Genomic DNA, 25,006 nt, shown 5'->3' on the forward strand with positions numbered 1-25,006 from the left:
TGCCATATAGAAATTTTTTAATTCAGATAACTCAAACTATTATAACATGATTTTAAAAAAACACTTGAAGCAATAGAATCCAACTCAGGGTGAAGGCCAACTTAGCATTACAATCATGGTGGACATTTCAGGAAACTTGAGTATGTGTTCAGTTACAATTACATTTAGAATTCTGAGTCCCTCGTCACCCTTAAGCCCCTTCAGTCGGAAAATATTTAAAAAATCTGAACCATATAATTGCATTGATACAAAAATGGGGATATATAAATATGAGAGGTACAAACAGTTATAATTGTTATTGGGCACCTGCAAGGTTTCTATCGTTATTCTCTTACACTTCTGTTCCAGAGATAATGGCTCCTGTAATCCTCAGTGATCAAAGGCATCTTTTATAGCCATTGTCTTGAACACCTGCTGTTCTCGCTTGGAGTTGCAGTGAAAAGGAACTTCTCATGAAAGCTTTTCATTTTAAAGTCTAGTTTCTTGACAGAATAGGTGCCTGGGGTGAAAGAGGGGAATGTGTGGATCATACATTCATCTTCTAAAGTACAAACCAAAGAATGCCCCCCATGTCCTTCTACACCATCACAGAGACAGCTACAAATGAAGAGGCACTATGAACAGCATGTGGATTTCTATTGGAGGAAATGCAGATCAAACTTATCAAGGCTGAAATTTGCAAGACCAAGAGGTAGTCTAGTTCACTGAGTAAGTTGCTCGGAAACAAAAAACACACAAGTGGTCACAAGTGAAGATCTTTCTTCTGGAATTCTCTGCCATCAGGAAAGGCCACCCAGTGTGAACAAAGTGTTCTGCTGCAATGAATATTCAGGCAGAACATTGTAGGGTTGGAAAAGTACACTTTTGTAGAGAAATTTTAGTTTCATCCTTAGACCACTATGTTGAAAAAGAGGACTACACTCACATACATGATTTCTTAAATCCTGAAATGGAATGTGAAAGTCTCGTGTGCAGTCTTTTTGCTGTGGAAGTTCAGTTGGACAGTCCTCCATTCCATAATTCTTTCGCAAACACTAGTCAGATTTGTCGTCATACTTGTCCAATTCGTACCAGGAAGGTAACAAGAAATGCTATATTGCCACAAATGTAAATGATTAACACCGTCTTTTTAAACGTATGGCCCTAGAAAGAAGTGAGAGAAAAAGTTTGAGGGTACTTCTTGGGGAGCGGGGGAAGAAGTAGTCCAAGAAGATATAGAATACTCCAAAAAATGGCTAACAGTCCTGTTGTGAGCATACCATGTCTAGATGCAGGGAGAAAGGATGGGACAGCGTGTTTGAATGCTGCACCATATAAAAATATATCTCCCTATTCATGGAAAGCTAGTACTTCAAGGTGAAGTGTTCCAGCCTCCCACATGCCTGAGACACTCACATTCTAGATGTAGGGAGGGACTGTTTTTAAATGAAAGATGCATTCAAAGAGGCAGTTCCCTCTCCCCACACACTTAAATGGCTCTCTCCTTGGAAGTGAATCCCATGCCCTTTTTCTGAACATAATTTTATTCACACATTAAACTTACCTTTGCCTCTGCTGAGGTTAGAGACTGTAAAATTTGTATCCTATCGTCTTCTAATACTTCAACTGAAACATAACAGAATGCCATTAGTGTTGTAGTCAAAGGGTCATTCACCATAGCTGCTATGTACCATTTCAGGTATTTTAAAAAAAGAAACAGTGGTCACAATCCAACATTGATAAGGGGCCCTTAAACCCCCTATGTTTAAACATACCATTACGTACATCAGCACAGCATGGCGGCCAATCAGTCTTGTCCACCATTTCACAACTTTGAACAGAGTGCAAAAATCAAATAAATGACAACAACCCTTCCACAACACCTTCTATACAGAAACCTGTCCTCCTATCTCCATTCTGTGACGTACTTTACATGATGTAAGGTATCATGCCAAAAAGCTATTTTACTTTTAACTCTGCCTGTTACAAAACGTCTTTCACCTCTTAAGGAAGATGAGATTTCATTCACACTGGCCAGAAGAAAGTTAAATTTTGAAGCTTCCAAGGAGACTGTTTAGTTATTCAGTCCTCCATGATGAGGAAGATCTTTGCATACTTTTCACAGCTAAACCTTCAAAATACACATTAACAAGCAGCCTGGAGTGGCTCCAATCCCTGATTGCATGTATTTAAAAAGCAAACAGAAAATGGAAGAAAATGCAGTTTACATCCAATGTCTGTCACCTGTATAGTCTGTTCTGGCTTCCAGCCCAATGTTTATTATTCAGCAGGCCTATAACTGGCCACATGGTCAATTGGATGGACTGCAGCTCAGGGTCAGCCAACCCCTAGCACTGCAAATGACAAGGAACATTTTCCACCAGCTCTCCTAGCTGGTCACAGTGATGTTCCATGTCAGTGCTGAGAAAGCAAATATTTGCACACAATATGGCTGTATAATTTGTGAGTTGACTAAATCTACAATATAGCTGTGTTTTAGTAATGGCTCAGTACATCTTCAGGTAAATTTCACATACAGGCAAGGATGTATTCGTAAGAACGAATAAACATCTTTACAGTTGCTGCCCTAATCTTTACAGGGATAGCTATTGACTAAATATTGAACATTTATAGTTTCAGAGCTGTTGCAAGGACCTGAAAGCCATACCATTTCCCAAGTTTCAATGGCACAGGGTTTTAAAAAATTATTATTACACACCTTCCTGACACACTACAAACAAGTAATTCTTGGGGTACGTATGGGGTTATGTTATATAAGAGGATTCCAAGCTTAGAAACGTTGACAAAGATTTTGTTAAAGCATACCTATTATTACTATGGGAACACATGTATTGATGAGCATTTGATTTGGACAGGAACATATTACCTTCTCAGTTTCAGATGCTCATTATTCCACAAACACATGCTTTCACTTAAAGATTCATATCAAGCCACTTTGCACAGGCATCCAACCAGTGACTTCTACCGTCATTGGGTATTGCATTATCATAGCATTATAGCAATTGTGACTGTCTTGACCACACAGGGAAATCCAATTACACATAGTTGCAACAGCACAACCATTCCCCATGCAGCACCAGAGACAGCACTGCTCCCATGCCACCAAGCTACCTCAAGGGGACTTCCAGGCAGCACAGGAAGGTAACAGAAACCAGAAAACCCCTAGCTGACTGAAAGTCCTCCACAGAGCAAAACAGATTTACATCACCCTTTCTGGTAGTGTAAGCTGGAGGCCTGAGCTGGGGATGCTCCTGGCTCAAAAGCTTGATGGAAGCCGACTGAAGTCAACTCCACCCTGGGAACACCCCTAGTCCACCCCTATCTGTGCCATCAGCCAGGTTAAGCTGGCACAGCAATTCAGGTGGCAAGCCTTTCTGGGTGGGACACCATGAAGTTTGGTGGTGCCCACCTCTCTATTTGGCCTCCCCACCAGCATAAGTGTCACTTATGACAGCAGAGTGGGCAAATGCACCAGCATGGCCTTGCATTGGTTGCTAAAGCCGCTTCCCCATGCCTCTGGATTGGGCTGCCCATCACATAACATGTTTCTCCATTCAAAATGTGTGCTTGGGACACTAAGAAGAGTAGAAAGCAGTTGGGGAAACTCAGGTGTGAACTGCTCTTAATAGTAGAATCCAAGGTAAAACTGTGCATGTTTGTTAGGACCACAAAGTGCTCAAAGTCACTTGTAACTGAATTTGTTCTTCATGCAAATGTAAGTTCTATTCATACCTTTGCGAATGAGACAATAGCCATGTATCTCCAGAAGAACATCAAGGCCAACATGCCAAGCCACAAATCCAATCATGGTATAGATGTCCCAGGGATTTGGAAGATTGAGAGCTTGTAAATCTATTCCCATGAACATTGTTACCACTGTTTAAGAAAAAGGCCACAGTTTTAAGACCATTAAGGGTGAAAATGTACATACTTACAAACCTTCTCTCCAAATAAACACAGATCAACAGTTTATGTACCAGTTGAGTGCTTGAATCATGACATTCAGCTGCTTGATACAGCATCGTGATATTTAATTCCTTCTACTGAAGGGAAGAGTAGAGAGAGACACAGCTCCAAAATACACAGGGGACTCATGTTCAATTCTATGAAAGACACTCCATCTCTAACCCAGCAGTGCTCACAGTTAAAAGTTCTAATGCGCACAGCCACTGAATTATAGATGCAATGTGCTGCAATTCTATGTGAAAATCATAAATGACAGCCATAAAAAGACATCCCTACATCCCACAATTGTTTTAAAAAGGCACTCTTAATATGTGTAATTTTGAGAAAAAAATTGTAGTGAAGTGTGCTCATTACAAGCTACTTCAGCAAAGTACTTTTCCACCTTTGTGCACAAGATTCACACCACTGCCTTTGGTGTTGTTTTACAAAAACAATTAATACCTATGATTCCTAATCAACTATTACAAACACAGCCATTTGGGATATGGCTAGAAAAGATTACTCACCAGCTAATATTCTAGCAGTTGTACCAGTGCTCCAGTGTAGCCAGTTAAAAATTTGCCTTCTGTTTCCACAAGAAGAGGAAGGAAATATGTCAATGCATAATTGTAGACTGTGGAATGATTTTTTTAAGGGTTGGGAGGGACCATCACATGTCAATATATCATTATTAGGGTAGCTGACTTGGGGTTGCCAGCTTGGGGGGTGGGGATTTCTGAAGATTTCAGGGTAAAGCCTGGACATGTCAGGATATAATGTCATTTGGTCCACCCTCCAAAGTAGCCATTCTCTGCAAGGAACAGATCTCTGGTTATATCAATTGTAATTTTGGCAGATCTCCAGGACCCAACTGAAGATTACCTTTTTTTGTTTTGTGTGTTTATTTATTTATTTATTTACTTACTTACTTATTCACTTATTGACTTATTGAATTTGAGGGTTCCACTTTGGTGGAAATGACAGCAGGATTTAAGACCAAGCAACTCCCTTACTTAAATTCACATTGTTTGCATCACATTCTGGCTGCACCCTTTTTCAATGACACACTTGGTCACACACACGTGGAAGAGGATGTCCCAGGCCTCTCCAATGTTCAAAATAGCAAGGAAAACAGGAAAATGAGAGATAAGTGGTGATTTCACAGAAATTCACTGGCTAATCGATAAGCAGAATCTTTGAGTAGAGGAGAGTGAGGCCCCTTCCGCACATGCAGAATAATACACGTTCAGTCCACTTTCACAATTGTTTGCTATTCCACACAGTAAAATCCAGCTGCAAATTGCACTGAACGTGGATTGAAAGTGCATTATTCTGCATGTGCAGAAGGGGCCTAAGTCCTTCCCTCACTCTCACACTCTCACTTTTCTTTAATGTTCTAAGGAAGCTAGTTACCATCTTCACAGGCTTGTTAAGAAACATATTTAGGGTATTGTATTATATTATACAAAATCTGAATACCTTGGTGCTTGGGGAGGTGGTCTGAATGCTGCCATGAGGGGCTGGATGAGTGCCAAAGCCATCACTGTACAACCAAGGTAGGGATGGAAGCTGGCTTGCTGTGCAAAAGACCATGTTCATTATCAGAACCCTTCAACAGTACAGCCATTTTTCTTTCACTGATATCATAGCTCACCACACTAAAAGCTATTTTGAGGTGTTCTGTTCCCAGGTGCTTACTAGGAATGCCCAACAATAGTTTCCCAAAAGCCAACTTTAGGTTTGCTGATTACTCCAACAGTCTTCATAATAATTAAGCATGAAGCATTGAGCCAACATCAAGGGCAGATTACCACATGCACGCAGAGTTTCCTGAAGGCACAGCCTCAGCCAATGAAAATTCCCTTCAGCCACGCCTAATTTGTGCTCACTGATCAGGCTAGTAGAACACAGATCTACCTTCCCCATTGACATTTGAGAACTGGTAGGATCAACTGCTCAAAGAACCAGAAGAGCAATTCCTTATCAGGCACTTCTCTGGAGCACAGTAAGAGCCTCTCTAGTCCAGCTCCCCTTTTATTGCTCAGATGTGGTAAGCTGAACATCAACACCATATCCTGTGCTACCAATAGCTCCCAGCATGACAAAGTATTTAGAGGTGAGCATTTTTGCTCTTATTTGGAAGTTAGCCCCACTGAAGCCATTCCAGCCTCCTTCAAAGTTAACTGAGCCTACTAAGACCAGGCTGAAATTTACAATTGAGGAAGTCCTAGCTGACTGTATAGATTTTCAAACATCACCTTAATTCTAAGACAAGCTGCTAGCACTGCTGCACAATTTATTTGACCAGTCATATTGGTTGGAGGTGGGCACAGCACATTCAGAGAAGTTATGCTGCAAGACTGCGAATGGCTACCCCCACGTAGGCCAGGCACCTGGAGACTTTCAAGATGAAACAGGGGTCCAATTTTGCAACTATGTATCCAAAATGAGAATGCCATCCATACCATCATACAATACAATGATGAGAGAGAAAAAAAGAGACCCCCATGCCAGTGCATTGAACAATTTTAAAGAACATTCAGGTGCAGACGTTACATGTCACATGTTCTATCATGCAATCCTGTTTCAGCCCAAACATAGATCAAGCCTCACAAAAGTTACTTACCTGACTCCAACCTCCACGGTATACAAAAGGAAGGACAAAAGATACACTTGTAAGTAACACTGTCGCCATCATTAACATCCGATGGACCTATGGTTAAATATATTTTAAAGATATTTAAAATATTTTAAAGATATTTTTCCATTTTTAATTATGAGCAGCATTTTAAGCACTTGTGCAAAATTGGGGGAGGGACCTTCCACCAGAATGCCATGTTTGCTAAGACTATATTTTGCTTTTTCTTCCTCACCTGAAACCAAATCTCTTCTCCAAACAACAATGAATGGGACCAAACTGGCTTGAAGAATCGGGCAACAATGACACCAATGTTAACTGTGGTCATCCATGCGACAAACATCAATGCACCTGAAAAGACAGAAAATAAGATACATCCAAATGCTGTAAGGTACAGGTTTGGACAGACTGCAGTAAGAATAGAAAAGCAGCAGGAGAGAGAACATTCAAGTTAGATGGGCCTCTCATTAGTTTGGACAATTGGAAGCCAAACCTACACATTTTGTGCTTGACTTCCCACCCTGAGGTATAATTCTCTATCCTTAGAACATGTGGCGAAGATGCACTCACAGCCAATAACAGCGCAGGACTCACTCTAAGGGAGGGGGTGGCGGGCAGTGAGCAAGAACACCAGCAGGCAAGCAAGTGGGCTGGCAGAGGGGACATGAGGCTGGTGGCGAGTGAGAGGGCCAGCAGGCAAGCAAGCAAGCTGGTGTGGGGGGGAGTGGGCGGTGGCGGGAGGCATCAAGTGAGAAGGTCTACAGGGGGTGGGGGCAAGTAGCAAGCAAGAGGGCTGATGGGTGAGCAAGCATGCTGGCAGGGGAGAGGGGTAGCCAAATGGAAAGCGAGGAGTAGTTCAAAGGGGAAGTACAGCTGGCATGGACGGGCAAGGGGGAAGAAAGGCAGGAAAGGTTGCCCCCCGGGGTGGATGCCCTTTCCCCACCAAGTTTTCTAGCAGTCATTGTATTTCTTAATTCAATGGATTTTTTTGCCAGTTTCAAATAAAAGAGAAGGCACACACAACAAGATCAGGAGAACCCTAGAGCATTTAAAAGAGGGACAGGGATTGTTGGAAACTTTCCTCAAGCACTTTCCAGTTTTTCTGGTCAATCAGGAATTAAAACCTTTCCCCTGAGGAAACTGACTACCGAGCAAGTGTACAAAGCCAGAACATTTCATGAATTCTCTATGTCCATTTAACCATTTAAGAATAGGGTCTCACCAGACAGGCTGAGAATCACTGGACAATAGAAACCAAATCCTATCTACCATAAGCAAAAATAGAGTCGTTATTTTACCATGTGCCTTGATGAGGAATGGAGAGCGGGATCCCCCAATATCTTCTGGTGAGCCTGTAACATTGTATTTCCTGTTGGTCATCAGTGGCTGTCTGTGATGTTTACGGATGGCACCATCTGGAAAAAAATACAGTGCAGATTATATACAAGTACTGGAAACTGAGGGACAGGAAGAATCACCTTGCATCACTTTAGCTGAACTGTGTGTCTATGGCAAAGGAACTACCCATATTTCCCATGTATGCCCACTATCTTCTCTATGGCAATATGTAAGTCAAAGAAAAAGAAAAAACACTTAATTCTAGACAGATGCAGCACTGTTTTCTGATCAATATACATCTACAAAAACATATTTGGTGAATGCTAAAATACAAAAATACTAATAGCCTCCTGTAAAGTAGAAAATATAAAATGTTCTCTTATATTTCAGCAATGCTCATTTGTGTCCTACACTTGGGAACAAAGACATAAATAGAAAAGGGCGTAAATTCAACGTATAGATATGCTAGTGCAAGAAAAAAGGCTGCCTAAGAAATCTGGCTTCTCAGAAAAAGCTGTATTTTCAGATGTTGCAGGTAAGAAATGGAATAGTATTGGTATGATCTCAGCTCATATGCATAAGGCCATAGAGAACATCTTTAATTTGTATTCCTTGACTAGGAAGTGTAAGAGTGGAGAAAATGAAAACAGATTATTTTATCTACATCACTATCCGAATTTGCAGTCCATAAATAACATGGATCTATAGGGACACACAAAAAAGAGTTTTGCTTTTTCCTTATCCAAGTAACAAACAAATTACTAACAATGTATTGTCGAAGGCTTTCACGGCTGGATTCAACTGGTTGTGGTGGGTTTTCTGAGCTGTGTGGCTGTGGTCTGGTAGATCTTGTTCCTAATGTTTTGCCTGCATCTGTGGCTGGCATCTTCAGAGGTGTATCACAGAGAGAAGTCTGTCACACACTGTGCCACACAGCCCAGAAAACCCACCACAACCAAATTACTAACAATTTATCTTCCAATTCAATCATTATTTGCTGATCCCAGGACAAGAAATACATTCATTTTAATAATATTACAAGAATTGTTTTGCTAAATAACAACCAAAGTCTACCTAACCCTGCAATCTTTTTCCAATTATTGCCAACAAGTTTCTTCTGAAATGAAGCCCACAGTCGTCTCCAGCATGTAGATTTTAAGGACATCTAGATCTGCTTGTTACAGTTTCCACATTTATACTAACAAACTCAATAACTTTAAATAAAAAGACAAGACATCAACAATCCATAATGTGTAGGGACAATTTATTAAGGATAAACATTTGACTAGACAATGTACCTTCACTAACTTCACCATCTGCCAGAAATATGTAGTAGTCTGCATCCAAATTAAATCTTCCTTGAAAAGCAGAAAGATGAATTTTTCTTTGGAAAGAACACTGAATAAGGCCATCAGCCAGCCTCCACGACATTTCTTCAAGGGCATTCTGAGAAACAGTCAGTGAAAATTTAGCATCATGTTAGTTCATGTCTAAAAAACTTAAATGGGAGCTAAGGCTCAGTGGTGTAGCATCATGTAACATAACAAAAAAGATTCTGCATTACGGGAAGAGTTGGAAGGAAAAAAGTCATGAAGAGAGAATTAAAACCCATAACACATTCACACATGTCAAATCCAGACCATGCATGTGAACCCAATATGTATTTTTAAAAATACATGAAGTTTACATAAGCAGAAAAAGGCAGAGATGGATAAGCCTCCCAGTCACCACGAATACAGCTGTCATAAGCATACAGTTATGGTTGAAATAGTTATAGTTATTGAAATACATTTTAGTCAAGTATAAAATGTATTACGAATGGGGCAAAAGAAGCACCAGAAGTATCAATGGCCTTTATAGCAACAGAACTGATTACTGATATCCCTATATGAACGTATGAAGCTGTCTTCCACCAAGCCTATCCAGTTTTGTCTATTCTTTCTAAAGAGGTGACATTGGAAAACTTTAACAGGAACTAGATCTAGAACATCTTGCATGTAAACCATGTGCCCTCCTACTGAGCTGTGGCCCTCCTGCCTAAGGAAATCTTGGTTCTCCTAAAGGTGCTTAAGAAGAGGTTAGCAAAATAAAATGGAACTCATCATGGTCTAGCAGCCTCAGGCAGGTCTCTAAGAGGCAGCACAAAAATGTTCTAAATTAACAAACGTTGAATTACAATACCTGAGAGTCAAAGGCTGGATAACTGCGTCCACTCAGAGAGGCTGTATTCATGTCCACATTATGGTCGTCACTAATGCAGAAATATGCATCATCACCACCACCCTGCAAATAATGTTACAAGGTTGTTGAATTGCATTGCAGGACATCCCACCTTTAGCAGCCAGCATAACTAAGACAAACTTATCCAACTTTGGCATGGATTTACCATTTAATAAAACACAAACCGAAGTTCTTGAATGGAAATTCCTAGACTGCCTTACATACATTAAGTTCATATAAATCCACAATGTAGCTATAATCTCAGATAGTAACAGAATGAAAGATTGTATGTTGTTTGGGAGCATGCAACAAGCATAACCCCAGATCTGAACCAGTACCTTCACCTGTGCAGCATTTTGAAAGTAAGTTTTTTCACTAGTCTCACAGCTAGAAGGCTATGGAAGAATAATAAAAGCTTTGACAGAAGAGTAAAAAAAGTTACTAACCATCCACTGGTCATGAGACAATGCAAATGCAATATAGCCTTCAGCTGGACCACTCATTTCAACCAGCATCATACTATCGTCTTGTTTGAAGGCTAAGAAGAAGCAATCTTTGACTTTAGGATCACAGTCTGAAGGGTTTCTCACACAGAACTTAGTATTGCCACAGTCCGAAGCATTGAACTAGGGAGACAGGAAGTAATGGTAACAGTATCACTGAAGAGGTCACCATCAGAAATCATGCTTTTTTTGTACACCATCCTGTACAATCAAGAGATTTAATGGAAATACATTTCCCATATCCATGAACTGCTACCTAGCAATTATAGTTCATTTTGCTGATGGGTATTAAGCTGCGAGCTTCAAATACTCAACCAGATTCTTGACATCATAACATTACAGGTCTATAATTTTGGATGCGCTACACAATTTCAACCCTGTCCTAGTCAGACACTTAGTCTAATTGTTCAAAATGGTACATTAACAAGAGTATAATTAAAGGCTTTCTGAACCATCTCAAACTAGTCTGCTAAATTACACAAACCCAATAAAAGCTTAAAATGATTAAAAAGGAGGCCCTTATGGGTTTGAAGAATGAGTGGATGACAGAATTAGATTTTCAGTTTTGCAGAAGGCCAAGACATTTCAAAGCCAAAACTAATAATCATTCAGTAGGGGGGGAATCAAGATCCTCCCTTCCTCCCCCACATTCCAAGCAACAGCATCAACCTAAAAGTTATAAATTGCAATGGGACAAAAGTGAACAGGGCTCAAGAAAGCGAGAGATCTGCAGCCATTAGCCAAGGAATCCAAAAGATCGAAAAAGACAATATAGCCCAACCACTGGTGCTTATATTTTGAACTGAACAGCAATCCAGAAGTCAGTTATGAGTTGCACCACCCAGATCATAGTTTGTAGCTGCCCATCTTGAACTACCTTCATCCTAGGCCCTGTGACAGAGCGGCAAACGGCAAGCCCCAGAAGGCCATGCGCTCCTGCGGCCTCCCAAAAATCAGGACAATTTGTAGAACTCGCGGGACGCGGGACAAATTGTTTAAAGGCGTGACGGTCCCACCAAAAGCGGGACGGCTGGTCAGCCTACACAAAGCACAAAATGATCTTGTACCAGCACTCTCTTCCAACTTAATCTACTTCGCATAGTTATAATGATAAAATGGAAAGAGGAAGAAACATGTAGACTGTCCTTGGTTCTTTGGTGGAAGGGTGTGATATGAGAAAGAGAGATTCCCAGCATTTAAATTACTGGCTTTTTGCATGCAACCATAACCAGATATCCAAAATATAGTTCTAAAACCAATCCCTTGTGCATATGGATATCCCAGCAGAGTCCAATCATTTTCCAGTACAATCTGGCGTTACATGACTTGGACACAATTCTCTTCATACTGCAGTCCCACTATATGGTAGAAGATTACTAATTTCACAATGGAATCATGACAACACAGCGCTGTCACTTTTACTTACTGGTTTGGTTAAATTAGAAATTGGTGGAGATGTCGGAATAGATTTTGTCGTCATCTTAGGCTGGGAAATTACAGGACCAGGAATTTTTACCCAGTAAATTCTAAATTTTTCTACAACAGTGACACTGAAAACAAGAATAACATGTATTTAATATCTGAACCTTATCCATACAGCAAGCTCTCCCCACAACACTGTACAAAAGTTATTTGTTCGAAACATTTCTATGCTGCCTTGCCACCAAACAGGGTTGTCAAGACAGTGAACATCAAAACATTTGAACATATTCATTTCAACGGTATTGTATATAAAGTACAGACAAAATAATTCAATAAAACATATAAACAGACAACACACAACACCAAACAAAGCCAAAAAGCAGCAGGGGTGGGGGGCATGTTACATATCAGATAGTCATGTCCGTTCATTACACATTTCAAGCATAAATAACCTTCTCAAAGGCTTGACATGGTTAGATAAACATACTGGGGAGGATACTACATCCGACCCAAATGACATTATGGGGACTTTCACACATGCAGAATAATGCACTTTCAATCCACTTTCAATGCAATTTGCAGCTGGTCTTTACTGTGTGAAATTGCAAAATCCACTTGCAAACAATTGTTAAAATGGATTGAAAGTGCATTATTCTGCATGTGCGAAAGTATTTATGAGATCTGCCCCGCAGTGAGCCTATATTTTTTTTCCTGTTAGATTTTCGGTTGCGCACATGTTCTCCCTCTCTCAAACTCACCACACCGTAGACAAGACACACCCTGCGGTCTGCAAAAGCAGGTAAAGTGCGACTTTTCCCTTGCCTGTGCAGCAAAAGCAAAGCAGACCAGGGTGCGTCTACCTTCCTTCGGGTTTTCTGGGTTTTCTGCTCTTCCCTGCCTTCCTCTGCCCACACAGGAGCAGTTCCACCCACTCCTTGGTCATTATTTCTGGGAGATCAATGGGTCTTCTATAATTTTTTGTTTTTTACACAGGTGTGACAGACTGTTAGAATGCACTTTTTGCAAAAAGGGGTGGGGGGGAAGCCAGCAAACAAACTCCCAACCCAGAAACGGGGCAGGCAAAATTGCATCTGGGCTCAGAGGAATCAGCAGAACACTTCCTCACGTGTAAACCAAGAAATGCAGGAAGACCACACTGCAGAGCAAACTGCATCGAGGTAAGTATTGCAAGCACTAAGAGCCTAGGTTTGTTTGAATGCCGTGTTTAGAATGGCCTGTGTTCAGAAAGAACGGAGATTTTCATTTGCAGTTCTGGGAGATTCAAAGAGTTTAGTTGGACATGTTTTGATATTTCTCATTTCAGTAGTAGAAAATCACATTCAAGCATCCAGAATTTACTGCTATTGAGACTTCTGGCTGAAAAAATATCTGAACACGCCCTTAGTATGAAAAGTACCACATAGCATAACACTAAGTTGGTTACGTTCGTTGTTCGTCCAGTTTGCCAAGTCAGTAGCATTAATCAACTCTGATTTGTCTCTTCTCACAATGCACTCCCCACAAAACAACTGCAGAAATAATCTTGTAGGGTGCGGGGAGGGAGGTTACATGTTACCCACCTTGAATGTCCACATAAAGAACAAAAATAGTTCCAACATTTGAAACAATTTCATGAAAATGAAGAGAATAGAGAGATACAGATGTTGATAGAAGCCAAGCATGCTTTAAGTACAACCAGTTTTTGTCAACTTTATGTTCATTCCTTTACTTGAAGAGAGAGTGAGAAGTATTAGAACAAAGGAACACCAGATTCAGAACAGAAAGAATGTAAGGTTTGGGAGGGGGAAATTAATTCTAATATTTTGAAAATGAAGGTCTCAATAACAACAAGCACATACACAAGAATTCAATGAATGGCTGAATATACTTACAGAAACTGTACTGTTTCCGGTGCATCTCTAGGAGCAATCCAATAGGCATCTATATGGGTTTTCTTAGATTTACTTGTATGACTAACAGCTGAATTCTGCAATACAGAAGTCCTAGTTCAGAATTGAACCTCCCATTCCAGAAGTCCTAGTTCAGAATTGAACCTCCCATTGAGTTTGGGCCCAGAAAAGTCTACAAAAAGCCTCAGAGTACTCAGCTTATTTGCTTGTTGACATCACCAATCACAGAAAGGCTTTTCATAACGTTACCCTAACCCTAATTACCCCCAGTGCTTTTCTGAGGCAGACAGGCAATGGCTCACCCAAGATCATCAAGCATTCAGCACAACTGAGCAAAATCTGAATCTTGTTTTCCCAGACCCTCATTCACTGGACCATCACTGCAGGGCTATTGATTTCACCCAAGCATGTTTCAGATGGCTGAAACATGGTTCTTTTGCATACCGCTTTGTAACAAACAATACCACATTGTGCTTTCCTGGCCCTCTCAGAAAACAGTGCAGCAAAGACTTTAAAAGAAACCCTTCCTAAATATTATGGTGCTAAACTGAAATGGACTCTGCATTCCTGAAAAAAAAAATTTAATTGGGGGTAACTAAGCACAGAACTCCCAGAGGACATCTAGCGAAGTTATCAGGCCAGAAAGGGCTGGGTGCAAACCGCCCCCCCCCCCCGGGCCATGGTACCTACTGGGTATCTTGGGCTATTCACTCTCCCTACCTAAACCGAAACAGACAAGTTGCATATGTGTTACCAAGCTACTCTGAAAAGTATGGGGTAGAACAGGCTCCAGTATATCAGGAAGGGCACATTTGTTCAAATGTGATTTCTATTCTCAATCTGTATTGCTCTTTCCTTGTGTATGCTTTTTAGCCCATTGAAGTCTTGTAAAAGAGGTGACCCTTTGTCTATAGTAGTGTGGACTACTTGGGCTGTAGTGGGGACAAAGATTGGGGTGAGGCTTGTTCATCTAGAGTCCATGAAACTGGACAGCTTGTTTTCATATGAAGTCTTGGTTGGCATCCACTGATATAAAGAACCTTTGCCCAGAAGCCCATGTGAGCTCTCAGCCCTCCTGGTCTGAAGTCAATGTCAGTTATATCTAGTATTGAGTTCAATGTTAGCCACAGTGAGACCCTACGGCCTTCTGTCATTCACATGGAATATAGTGGAAACAACACAAGTTGTGTGCTTCACTTCCCTCTCCCATTTCCACACCTGGAACACTGAAAGTACATTTTGGTTGGACTGCCTAGCAGAGTGACCTCTGTTACAAGTGAATTTATTTCATCATTCAGAGGCAGCTTCTTCTACGACTTCAAGAAAACGTGACTCCAAAACAAGCCTTGGAAAAAACTAAAAAATACCCATCCTATCCCTGGTGCAGCTTATAACACCACGAACAAGGAAAACAATACAGCAGGAGAATGTCCATGGAGAAATTGGCACTAGCAAGCTAGCCACCCGCAATCCATCCACTGATGAAGGGACAACTTTCAGCTCTATCTGAAGTTAATGAACAACCATTTGTCCATTTAAGCTCCATCTGGTTGCACAGCAGGTGGAGTTGTAATTCTTCAACAGGATAAATGTACACACTAGTACTGTCACTTCAGTGTTGATTTCTCAATCCAAATTCCCTCCACAAAATACCCTCAATCAAAATTCCTTCACCTCCCATATCAAGACATGTACACAGAAATATGTGGTGAAATGCCAGCTAGTTGGCCTTCTTCTGCACAAACATTATTCAATAAACACAGCTCCTAACGCCATATGAAAAATGCAGGATTCCTTACCTTCACACGCCCACAGGTGAGGAGCTGAGATTTCCTTCCATCAGCTAGCACAAAAGAGCCGATAGCAGGACCCCTTAAGTTATTGGCACTGCGGGCTTGTAGAAAGAAACCTTCAAATGCAGGCCCTGACAAGCTCACTAGAACCGGGGGGGGGGGGGAGAGATTATTACTCATATTCAATTAAATTGTCAATTAACAGCAAGTTATATGAACATCTTCTAATTTAGATAGAGTATAGATTGGGAAGTCACAGTTGGCCATTCTAAACAAATCAGTGATGTGGAAGACAGTTCAGGAAATTGACAGTGTTTTGAAGCCATAACATTCCATTGGCAGAGCTGTGCCAATCTGCTGCAGCCAAACCAAAGAGACTTATGACACGTCAAAGACTAACAGATTTATTATGAGGTAAGCTTTCATAAGCCAGAGCCAACTTTGCCTGAGGCAGGAAGCATTACAATCAGTTGGGATATCAAAACTACAGAAAGAAGTGGGAACAGAAATTATTTCAAAAACACTGAAATCATAGTTTTCCAGGTATGCAACAAAACAGCAGAGAAGAAAGCAAGATCCAGTAAAAGTGGAAATTGACCCATTCAGAGTTGTCCACATCCTACCTAGGATTTTCATGTACCTCCTGGCAACTTGCAGAGAGAGGGAGAGACTTAACAGGCAGCAAAAGGGGCCTAGACATCTGTAGCTGACAATGTGCCAACATCATTTCTGGCAAGCAACAGAAGTGGCATTATCATGGTATCTGGACAAAAACTAGGATTCTTTTCCTTTCCTCTACTAATCAATCTCCCTTCTTAAAACCAGATCTTGCTTCCATTTCTTTGAAATTCAAACCCGGAAAATATTATTTAACAATAGGACAGGGGCTTTCACAAAGTAGCAGCAGCAGCAATCAGTGGCTTGAAGATCTGACTGCCCACAAGACTACCACTTTTTTTCTGGACATACTTCAATGCCATTAAAAGCAGACTAATACACAGACCGGAAAACCCACAACAACCAGCTAATACACAGACATTTAGCAGATGGAATTTTCCCTAGTAAAACAGTAGCAATAGTTGCAATTGCTTAAATCTATGATCATTCTTACATTGAAAAATAGCCACATCTCAGTTCAGGCAATTTTTCTTGAAAGCAGTACAGTGCCATTTCATACTGACTTCTAGAAGAGCCCCCAATCCACAGACCAAGGACTGGCACTTAATCTCGAACTACTCCAAAACAAATCACCAGCCAAATATTAGCAAGGGAGCAGCAATGAAGTGGAAGCAACCCCACTTATCAGCAATTACACAAATGTGAGGGATAGTACCTTTCACATGATCACCCGATCTAAACTGTGTCACATTCACTTCAATGATGTGCTTTGGAAACAGTTGTGAAGAACTGCCATGGAGGGGTACCATACTGCTACAGACCTCTTGTACTTTTCCATTGGGGTAACCAGCTGATGGACTAGAAAAGTAGGCAAGTAGGCAGGCAATAAGTCCTATTCCACAAGATTCCATCTATTAAAACAAAAAGTGAACATCCACAAATTTGTTAAAGCATACATAGTTATCTGATGATAGTATACTTGGCAGTTCTCTCTAAACATTGGCCCTTTCCACGCAGAGACTTTAAAATGTTTTGGGGCAGGAAATAAAATGTTTCCTCCAAGAAGTTCTGCATTGCTTTTTTTCCCCCAAAAAATTTCATTTGCAGCCTCAAAATGTTTTAAATGCATCCTCTTTTCTAGTGATTCTTTTGGCTGAAACATTTTTTAAAAGGCTTCATTTGTGCGCTATCCTTTGAAGATGCCATTATGTGAGTTTACTCCTTCTCTAAAGAAGTCCCGTGTCCTGTTTTTGAAGCATTTCAAAGCGTTTTTCAGATTTTGGGGGCTTAATATTCACAGCATCAACTACAGAAGACTCAAGGAACTGCAGTATGTAAAGAATGATGCACTGATTTGTCCACACACTGGGGGAAAAAACTGGGAAAAACAGAAAAAAGCAGCCAGGAATCATTTCAAGGGGGCAAATGCGAACAAAAGGGAAGGATCGAAAATGTTTTACAAATGTTTTATAAATATTTTAGGCGATTTATGTGGGGGGAAATTGTATTTTTTTCATGGGGCATTCTTCTGCAGTTCACAACATCCTGGAAGAGAGAAACAGACAAGTTATTTGAACTCACTAACTCAAAGTTAGATACTTCACATTCCCAAGTTTCCTTTTCCAGACACCAAGTGTATCCTCCAAAGCAGTCATTTTCTTCCAGGGAATGGATCTCTGCCATTTGAAGGTAAAATGTAATTCCAGGAGATCTCCAGGCCCTACCTTGAGACTAGCAACCCTCATGACTATGGATGTAACAAAGGACTCTTACAGGTAAAACTTAATACTGATCCTGTTAAGCCATCAAATGATATTTTCAAGTAACCTCCCAAGGAAGCACTTGAGGATTTTTATAAGAGGCAACATATTTCTCAGGCACACTCTATCAAACTTGCCATAAAAGAACAAAATAAAAAGGAATCCTTTTGGCCTCCTTCAATAGTAATGAGGACTACTTCACAATTTATGACATTTTATAAATCTCTCTCAGTAATTTAAAATTTTCTCGTGGCTGATTACTCCAAAAGATCTGAAGTCAAATGGCCAGCAATATTCTTCGTCAAGCAATAATATGACACACCCTTTCCTGTAAGCAAGGCTGGAGAAAATTGGATTTCTAAGCCTCATAGGCTATAGTTCACATTTTGGGATAGAATCAGCTCATGATCAAAACTAAACTCGAAATACACATAAATAAATTAGAGCTTTCAACCACACACACACCCAAATCATACAAATTGTCTGCTTTCACACCAACCATTTTCCTTCTTTCAGCCACCCAACTGGTGCTTTTCTGCTTCTTGTTTCCACATTATTCTGTTTCCTATTTGTGCACAGACCATTAACAGACCCTTCCTTCTACACAAAACTGCTTTACCAGTATTTTAAACTTATTTTGAAAAACCAATGTTTCCTGGGTGTAAGTAAAAACATCAGAGGAGGAGAAGAGAATCTCCCACACATCAACATGCCTTTTAGATTGGGAGAGGAGAGGGAATTGCTTCTGGAAAAAAATGCATGGGTGGACAATTCTGTGGATCATGTGAGAACACAGCAGAGGGGTCTTCAGTGCACACAGAATATGAAAAGCAAGAAGAGTTTAGATTTATACCCTGCTTTTCTCTTCTGTAAGGAGTCTCAAAGTGACTTAAAAATTCCTTTCCTTCCTCTCCCCATTACAGTCGCTTTGTGAGGTAGGTGGAGCTAACAGAGTTCAGAGAGAACTGTGAGTAGCCCACGATCCCCCAGCAGATGTCATGTTTAGGAACAAGGAAACAAATCCAGTTCACCAGATAAGAGTCTGTTGCTCATGTGCAGGAGCGGAGAATCAAACCTGATTCTCCAGATTGGAGTCTGCTTCTCTTAACCACTACACCATGCTGCCAAACAGATTAAAATATCAATCTTAGCTCTACGCTTACTTCTTTGTTAAAGAATCCACATGGACATATAATTACTCCCATGTTCTGAGTAACTTGCCTTAGGAGTCATTACTGCAAGAGAAGTGCATGACATACTGATCGATCACAAACATTAAGGTGGAAAAACTGACTGACTTGGAAAACTGTGGGAAACTCCCATGCTAGATAAGCTATTTAAACATAAATTATTAACCATCAGTTTGGAGAAATAAGAAGTAAATAAGAAGTCAGAGAAATAAGAAGTCAGAAAATAGTGTCTTGGAAGTAGAAGGATGAGCTTGATCTTCCTATGGTAAGACTAAGGTAAATTATACGCACAGTGCAGAACCAAAACAATGTTCAGAACATTGTACTGTGTATTAAACGGGAAAATTTACTTGCAAACAATCACTAAAGAGCACTGGAAGTGTACTGAAAGTGCATTATTCTGCATGCATAAAAACACCTTTAAAAGTCACCATCATTTCATCAGCCTGGGTGGTTGCATGAATCTGCCTTAACACATTCCTTTTATCAGCTCTTGCCAGCTACAGTACCATGACATCACACACACAGTAATAGTTGGCATGTTCTTTGGTCCTTGGCGATAGGAAAGTTCAACTGTCACATTACATACATATCTGTCTGTTACATACACACATCTACCTAATATTTCAGCAAAGACTACAATGAGTAAGTATCCTCACAGGACCCAAGGGAACTGTTTTGCCATAAACATTCTTCTATCTAAAGCATAGGTAGCATTTTCAAGAAAAAGGCTTCTTCCTGAATCAACCCTGGAGGCTTCTACCAGTGTTGCCCCTAGCCATCTGCTACAAATACTACCTGCCTATGGATGGCTTAGCCAAGGTAGGAGATGGATATTAAAAACAGAAAGGAGAGAAAGCACTCGCTATCTACCAGACTTTAAAAAACAATGCAGAGAGACATAGGATACTTTCTGCTGAGCTCAGACACCTGCTAATAGTTGCCTCTGATGCTACTAATAGGCATCTTTCCCACATCAAAGGATCTCTAAGAGGAGAGACTAAGGGAGCAAGGTATGTTTAGTCTGGAGGCAATAAGGTTAACAGGTAACATGACAGTCATGTTTAAGCATTGAAGGAATGTCATGTTGAAGATGGAGCAAGCTTGTTTTCTGCTGCTCCAGAACTAAGACAAGGAGTAATGGATTCAAAGTGCAGGATAAGAGATTCCACCTAAACATTAGGAAGAACTTCTTGACAGGAACGGCTGTTCGACAGTGGGATACAGTGCCCCGGAGTGTGGTGGAGTCTCCTTCTTTGGAGGTTTTTAAACAGAGGCTGAATGGTCATCTGTCAGGAGTGCTTTGATCATGTATTCCTGCATAGCAGGCAATTGGACTGGATTGCCCTTGTGGTCTCTTACAGTTCTATTATTCGAATCAGTAGTTGAGATGGGGAATCAATGTTTGACAGCAACCCTAAATCTAGCTGTAACTACTGCTGAACACCAATCACACATGAGGAGCACTCGCCAGACCACATTGTTTGGCTGCATTCCTCTTGCGAGGGAAGACCTTGGAGTGTCTGTGCCATTTATTTGGATGGGGGGAGGGGCAAGGAGAGTTCATAAGAGACCAGTGGTGCTATAGGGTGTGGAAGGTACATTTTTGTATAAGGAACTTTAAGACTGCAATCCTAGATGCGCATGCTAGAAAGTAACTTATGTTGATCTCAGCACGACTTAATTTCCAATAAACATGCAGGGACCTGAGCTGCGCCAGATCAGCTTAAGTCACAAATGCACTTTCATATACATTGCTCAGTCCAGTTACTTATGCACTCTGGTATCATTGTTTGCAAGATAAATAGCAGAAAGGGGGAGAAGAGAATCCAGTATTAAAAAGAACTATTTTTGCACAAATGCAGAAACATGAAGAGAGCCATTATAATTAACCATTTTATTCTGGTGCAGAAAACAAGAGTGAAGTGATTCCAAAGTACACTTATTGAAGTTCTGGAAAAAAATGCATTAAGGAATGATAATGCTGTAATTTGCCTTAGGTTATTGCTACTGCAAGAAGATTAAACTGGATTTGGCTGGTAGGGTCCCATATTGATGGTGAGTAATCTGGTGTCAAACTCCTCTAGATAAAGACCAACTAAAAGCCAACACGAAACAGTATCTGAATCCAGCTTTAGGGGAAAGGTGAATGGCTTTGCGATAGAATATCTAAAGCAGAGATATAACCAACACCAGAGTATGGGTCAGTTCGTGTTCACACTCAGCCTCCAAGTAATAATTTACTCACATATAAAAACACAGAGAACAACTAAATCAGGTCAATTATAACCTCTACGGTTATTATAGATAAATGCACCTCAACTTATCTGTCCTTCTTACTCATCCTCAGCTCTACCCAACAATGATCTCAGAACGAACCTAAGAGTTACTCCATTTTATTCTCATACCCAACCTGAAGCTAAGTTGGGTTAAAGTAGGAGATTTGACACATAGGCAGCAAGCCTAAATACACACACCTGGAAGTAAATCATGTTGAATTCAGTGGACCTTTCTTTCAACAATATAAGCTTAGTGTTGCACAGCAGATAAGTTTAATGGCAAAACAAGGATCTGCACACAGGCCATTGCAAGGGAAGCCCAATACTGTCCATCACAGCACACTGAATTGTGGGTATATAAGCTAAACAGCTACATTAAAGAAAGAGTACCCTTATTCTATATTTTAAAGAGAAAGTATGGAGTTGCACAATTAAAGGTATACTTATGTTATTTAGTGGAATTGTGATGACCCTTTAAAAGGACTCTTTAAAAGGATTTATTTTAAATCATTTTATACTCGCAAGACAATTTTCAACACTAAAGCTGGTAAAACTATGAATCAGCTCAAGAAAACCATAAAGTTCATCTTTTGGGGGTGGGGAGGAGTAATAATGTACTTTGCCTTTGCTATTCTGACCACAAAATTAAGTTTCATGAAGCTTAAGAAAGAACAACTTCAGGATTTAACCGTTTGCAAGTTTCATTTCTATGTTATTAACCTGACAACAAATCTAGCATAAAGTGCTTCTAACTGAATAGGCAGACATTTTGTTCCAGAAGAGAGTTTAAGGAATGTGCTATCACGCCCTATCTGCGCCCCATGGCTGCATCCGTACATCACAGGACTTTGCACTATTCACAAGTGGATTTTCTGCGCAATCCAGTTACAAAGGACTGCTGTAGTGCAACCATGTGTAGGACTAATGCCATTGGCTGCATTATCTTTAGAATGTATCACAACAGCAGAGAGAACACTATTGTTTATGCAGGCTGGTAACAATTTTCCAGGGCCTTTCCTCCACTACCTGATCAGCTAGAGATAGTGGGGCTCAAACCTAGAACCTTCTGCATACAAAGCAGACGTGCTACCAGTATCCCCACAACAGGCTCTTTTGAGAGAAGCTTTGCATATAAACTATCTAACTTTGGGACAAGGATCAACTGGGATGATCCTTTGACTCCTCCTAAACCAGTGATGGCGAACCTATGGCACGGGTGCCAGAGGTGGCACTCAGAGCCCTCTCTGTGGGCACACGCAAACAGAGTTCATCATGTGGGGGGGAAATTCCCCCCCCCCACATCTAGGCTGGCCTGGGCCGCTGGGCTCGATTATTAGCATTAAACCTAAGACCAAGTTTTAGGGAAGCAGTGTAGGTAACCCTGTTAAGTGCTGTTAAACCCCACTGATTTTCATGCAAAGAACTAAAGCGCGATCCTTTACCTGGGAGTAAGCTCAGTTGCTGGCAATGGGGCTTGCTTCTGAGTAAACCCTCCTAGGATCGTGATTCACCCATTCGAAGAGTTGCATGGTTGCTTCAAAGCAAAGCCAACAACTACCGCCAAGCTTACACCCAAGTAACGCATGCCTTGGAGCCAACTGTTTTTTCTAAACTGAAACCTCAGTGTTCAGGTTAAATTGCTGTGTTGGCACTTTGTGATAAATAAGTGGGTTTGGGGTTGCAATTTGGGCACTTGGTCTTGAAAAGGTTCGCCATCACTGTCCTAAACCTATGATGCCGTAATTCCTCCCCACATCAAAAATTAGCAGGAAAGAGGCTAGAAAAGTTGAGAGAGCCACCAACTACTGAGCATAAATTCTGACCCGGCCTAACACATGTTCTCTTTCCCCTGGACAGTGAGTCAGACAGCGTCAGAAAACGTGGATAAGAAGCCAGCCCTGGCTGGAGCAGAAGAACTGCCAAGGAAAAAATGAAGTAATAACAGGAACTGTGACACCAAAAAGAGAAGCAGAAAATTATGTCTGCCACCTGAAGACTTTAATATGCCAGTCCATCCCCTGGACAGTATTTTAACTCAATAAAAGATCCTTATATATTCCTCTCAACTTTGGTGGACTTGTGTAAGAATAAAAACTTTTTATCAGTGTGTTTGGAATGAATATTACAGCAAAATATGGTAGTTACGATTAGTAAGAGTGTAATAGAGCTGATAGTCATCCACAGTATTTCACATGATAACAGACCATACAGAGCGGCAAAAGTGTTTATCTACACAGCAAGCGATTTTCAGCCTGAGGAACTCATAGCATCTCACAATCTCCCCCACAAATTGATTCAACAGAGTGGATTTCAAACCTGAGAGAACATTGGGAATTGTCACTGCTCAAAGACAGGGATGGGTAAAGCTTCGCTGAATCACATTGTTGTTCAATGTTACTCCCCACTGCAGGGGTGCATTCTAAAAGGCACTTCTGGCTCACAGAGACCTATAGAAAGATCCACAGCCCAGCCAGTACACTGTATAAACTAAGCAAGCACTATAGAGTTCAACCTATAATTCTGAACGGAACTGAGTACCAGGGTTTCTTGAAGACACCCACTCCCCCAGGGATTTTGCAAGTAGGGAAGTTTCCTGCTTTCCAGAGTGCTTATCAGGCCCACCCCGCTGCTGATCTGGCCTGGCAGTCCCACTGTAGGCTCTCCAGTCCAGGCAGCCAAGCCCCGTGCTGCCCACCTCCTCCAGGGCTCGCAAGCTGAGGTATCACCCCTCCTCACAAATGAAGGCAGACCTCTCACCATTCTGAACCTCTGTAGTGCTGATAGAACCAAAGCATATCAACACTGAAGCTTGTTTAGAAAGAACCTCTGCATTTATACTATCAAGGTTCCAAACAAGACACAGTTTAAGAGGCCTAGTTAGCAGGTTTTATTGAAGCAGAAACCTAGGAGTTCGTTTGAAGAAGAAGAAGAGTTTGGATTTATACTCCACCTTTCTCACCTGAAAGGAGACTCAAGGTGGCTTACAAACTTTTTTCCCTTCCTCTCCCCACAACAGACATCTCATGAGGTAGGTGGTGCCGAGAGATTTCCGAAGAACTGTGACTAGCCCAAGGTCACCCAGCATCTGGTTCACCAGATAAGCTTCTGCCACTCAAGTGGAGGAATGGGGAATCAAACCCGGTTCTCCAGATTAGAATCCACCTGCTCTACACCACGCTGCCTCGGCAAACTCTTCCAGAGCAAAGCCTCCCATAAAAGAGGCATCTCCGTGGACAGAGCAAAACGTGACCGTGATGACATACAAAAAAAATACCCAACCCACCTTCATGCCAGGTTCAGAAGACACCGATCTTGGCTTGTATTAGCATAACTTACGCCACGCTGCCCTTGCAACTAAACTTTCCCCTTTGCTAGCAATTAGAATTCTCA

At 41.0% G+C, this 25,006-nt stretch overlaps 1 protein-coding gene across 1 annotated transcript; it reads right to left on the reverse strand.

The window, feature by feature from the left end:
* FRRS1 (ferric chelate reductase 1) lies at nt 1-25,006 on the reverse strand. The gene is made up of 16 exons (XM_048495788.1): nt 24,900-25,006; nt 17,103-17,298; nt 15,776-15,912; nt 13,959-14,053; nt 12,071-12,194; nt 10,588-10,767; nt 10,103-10,204; nt 9,220-9,367; nt 7,882-7,998; nt 6,819-6,934; nt 6,572-6,658; nt 5,425-5,522; nt 4,473-4,531; nt 3,733-3,876; nt 1,544-1,605; nt 1-1,143 (listed from the first exon to the last, which is right to left on the reverse strand). Exons 1-16 carry the CDS (start codon nt 24,903-24,905, stop codon nt 1,051-1,053), a joined length of 1,764 nt encoding a protein of 587 aa, XP_048351745.1. The 5' UTR covers nt 24,906-25,006; the 3' UTR covers nt 1-1,050.

The sequence above is a fragment of the Sphaerodactylus townsendi genome, linkage group LG05 (genome assembly GCF_021028975.2).
Source record: "Sphaerodactylus townsendi isolate TG3544 linkage group LG05, MPM_Stown_v2.3, whole genome shotgun sequence".
Taxonomy (NCBI): Eukaryota; Metazoa; Chordata; class Lepidosauria; order Squamata; family Sphaerodactylidae; genus Sphaerodactylus; species Sphaerodactylus townsendi.

What these genes read in the sequence shown, in the direction of transcription:
- FRRS1 (XM_048495788.1), bottom strand. An exon ending in TGTCTCATGACCAGTGGATG is followed by an intron (nt 10,205 to 10,587) that starts GTTAGTAACTTT and finishes CATTATTTGCAG; the next exon opens with GGTGGTGGTGATGATGCATA. An exon ending in AGATGGTGAAGTTAGTGAAG is followed by an intron (nt 7,999 to 9,219) that starts GTACATTGTCTA and finishes ATTTTTTTCCAG; the next exon opens with ATGGTGCCATCCGTAAACAT.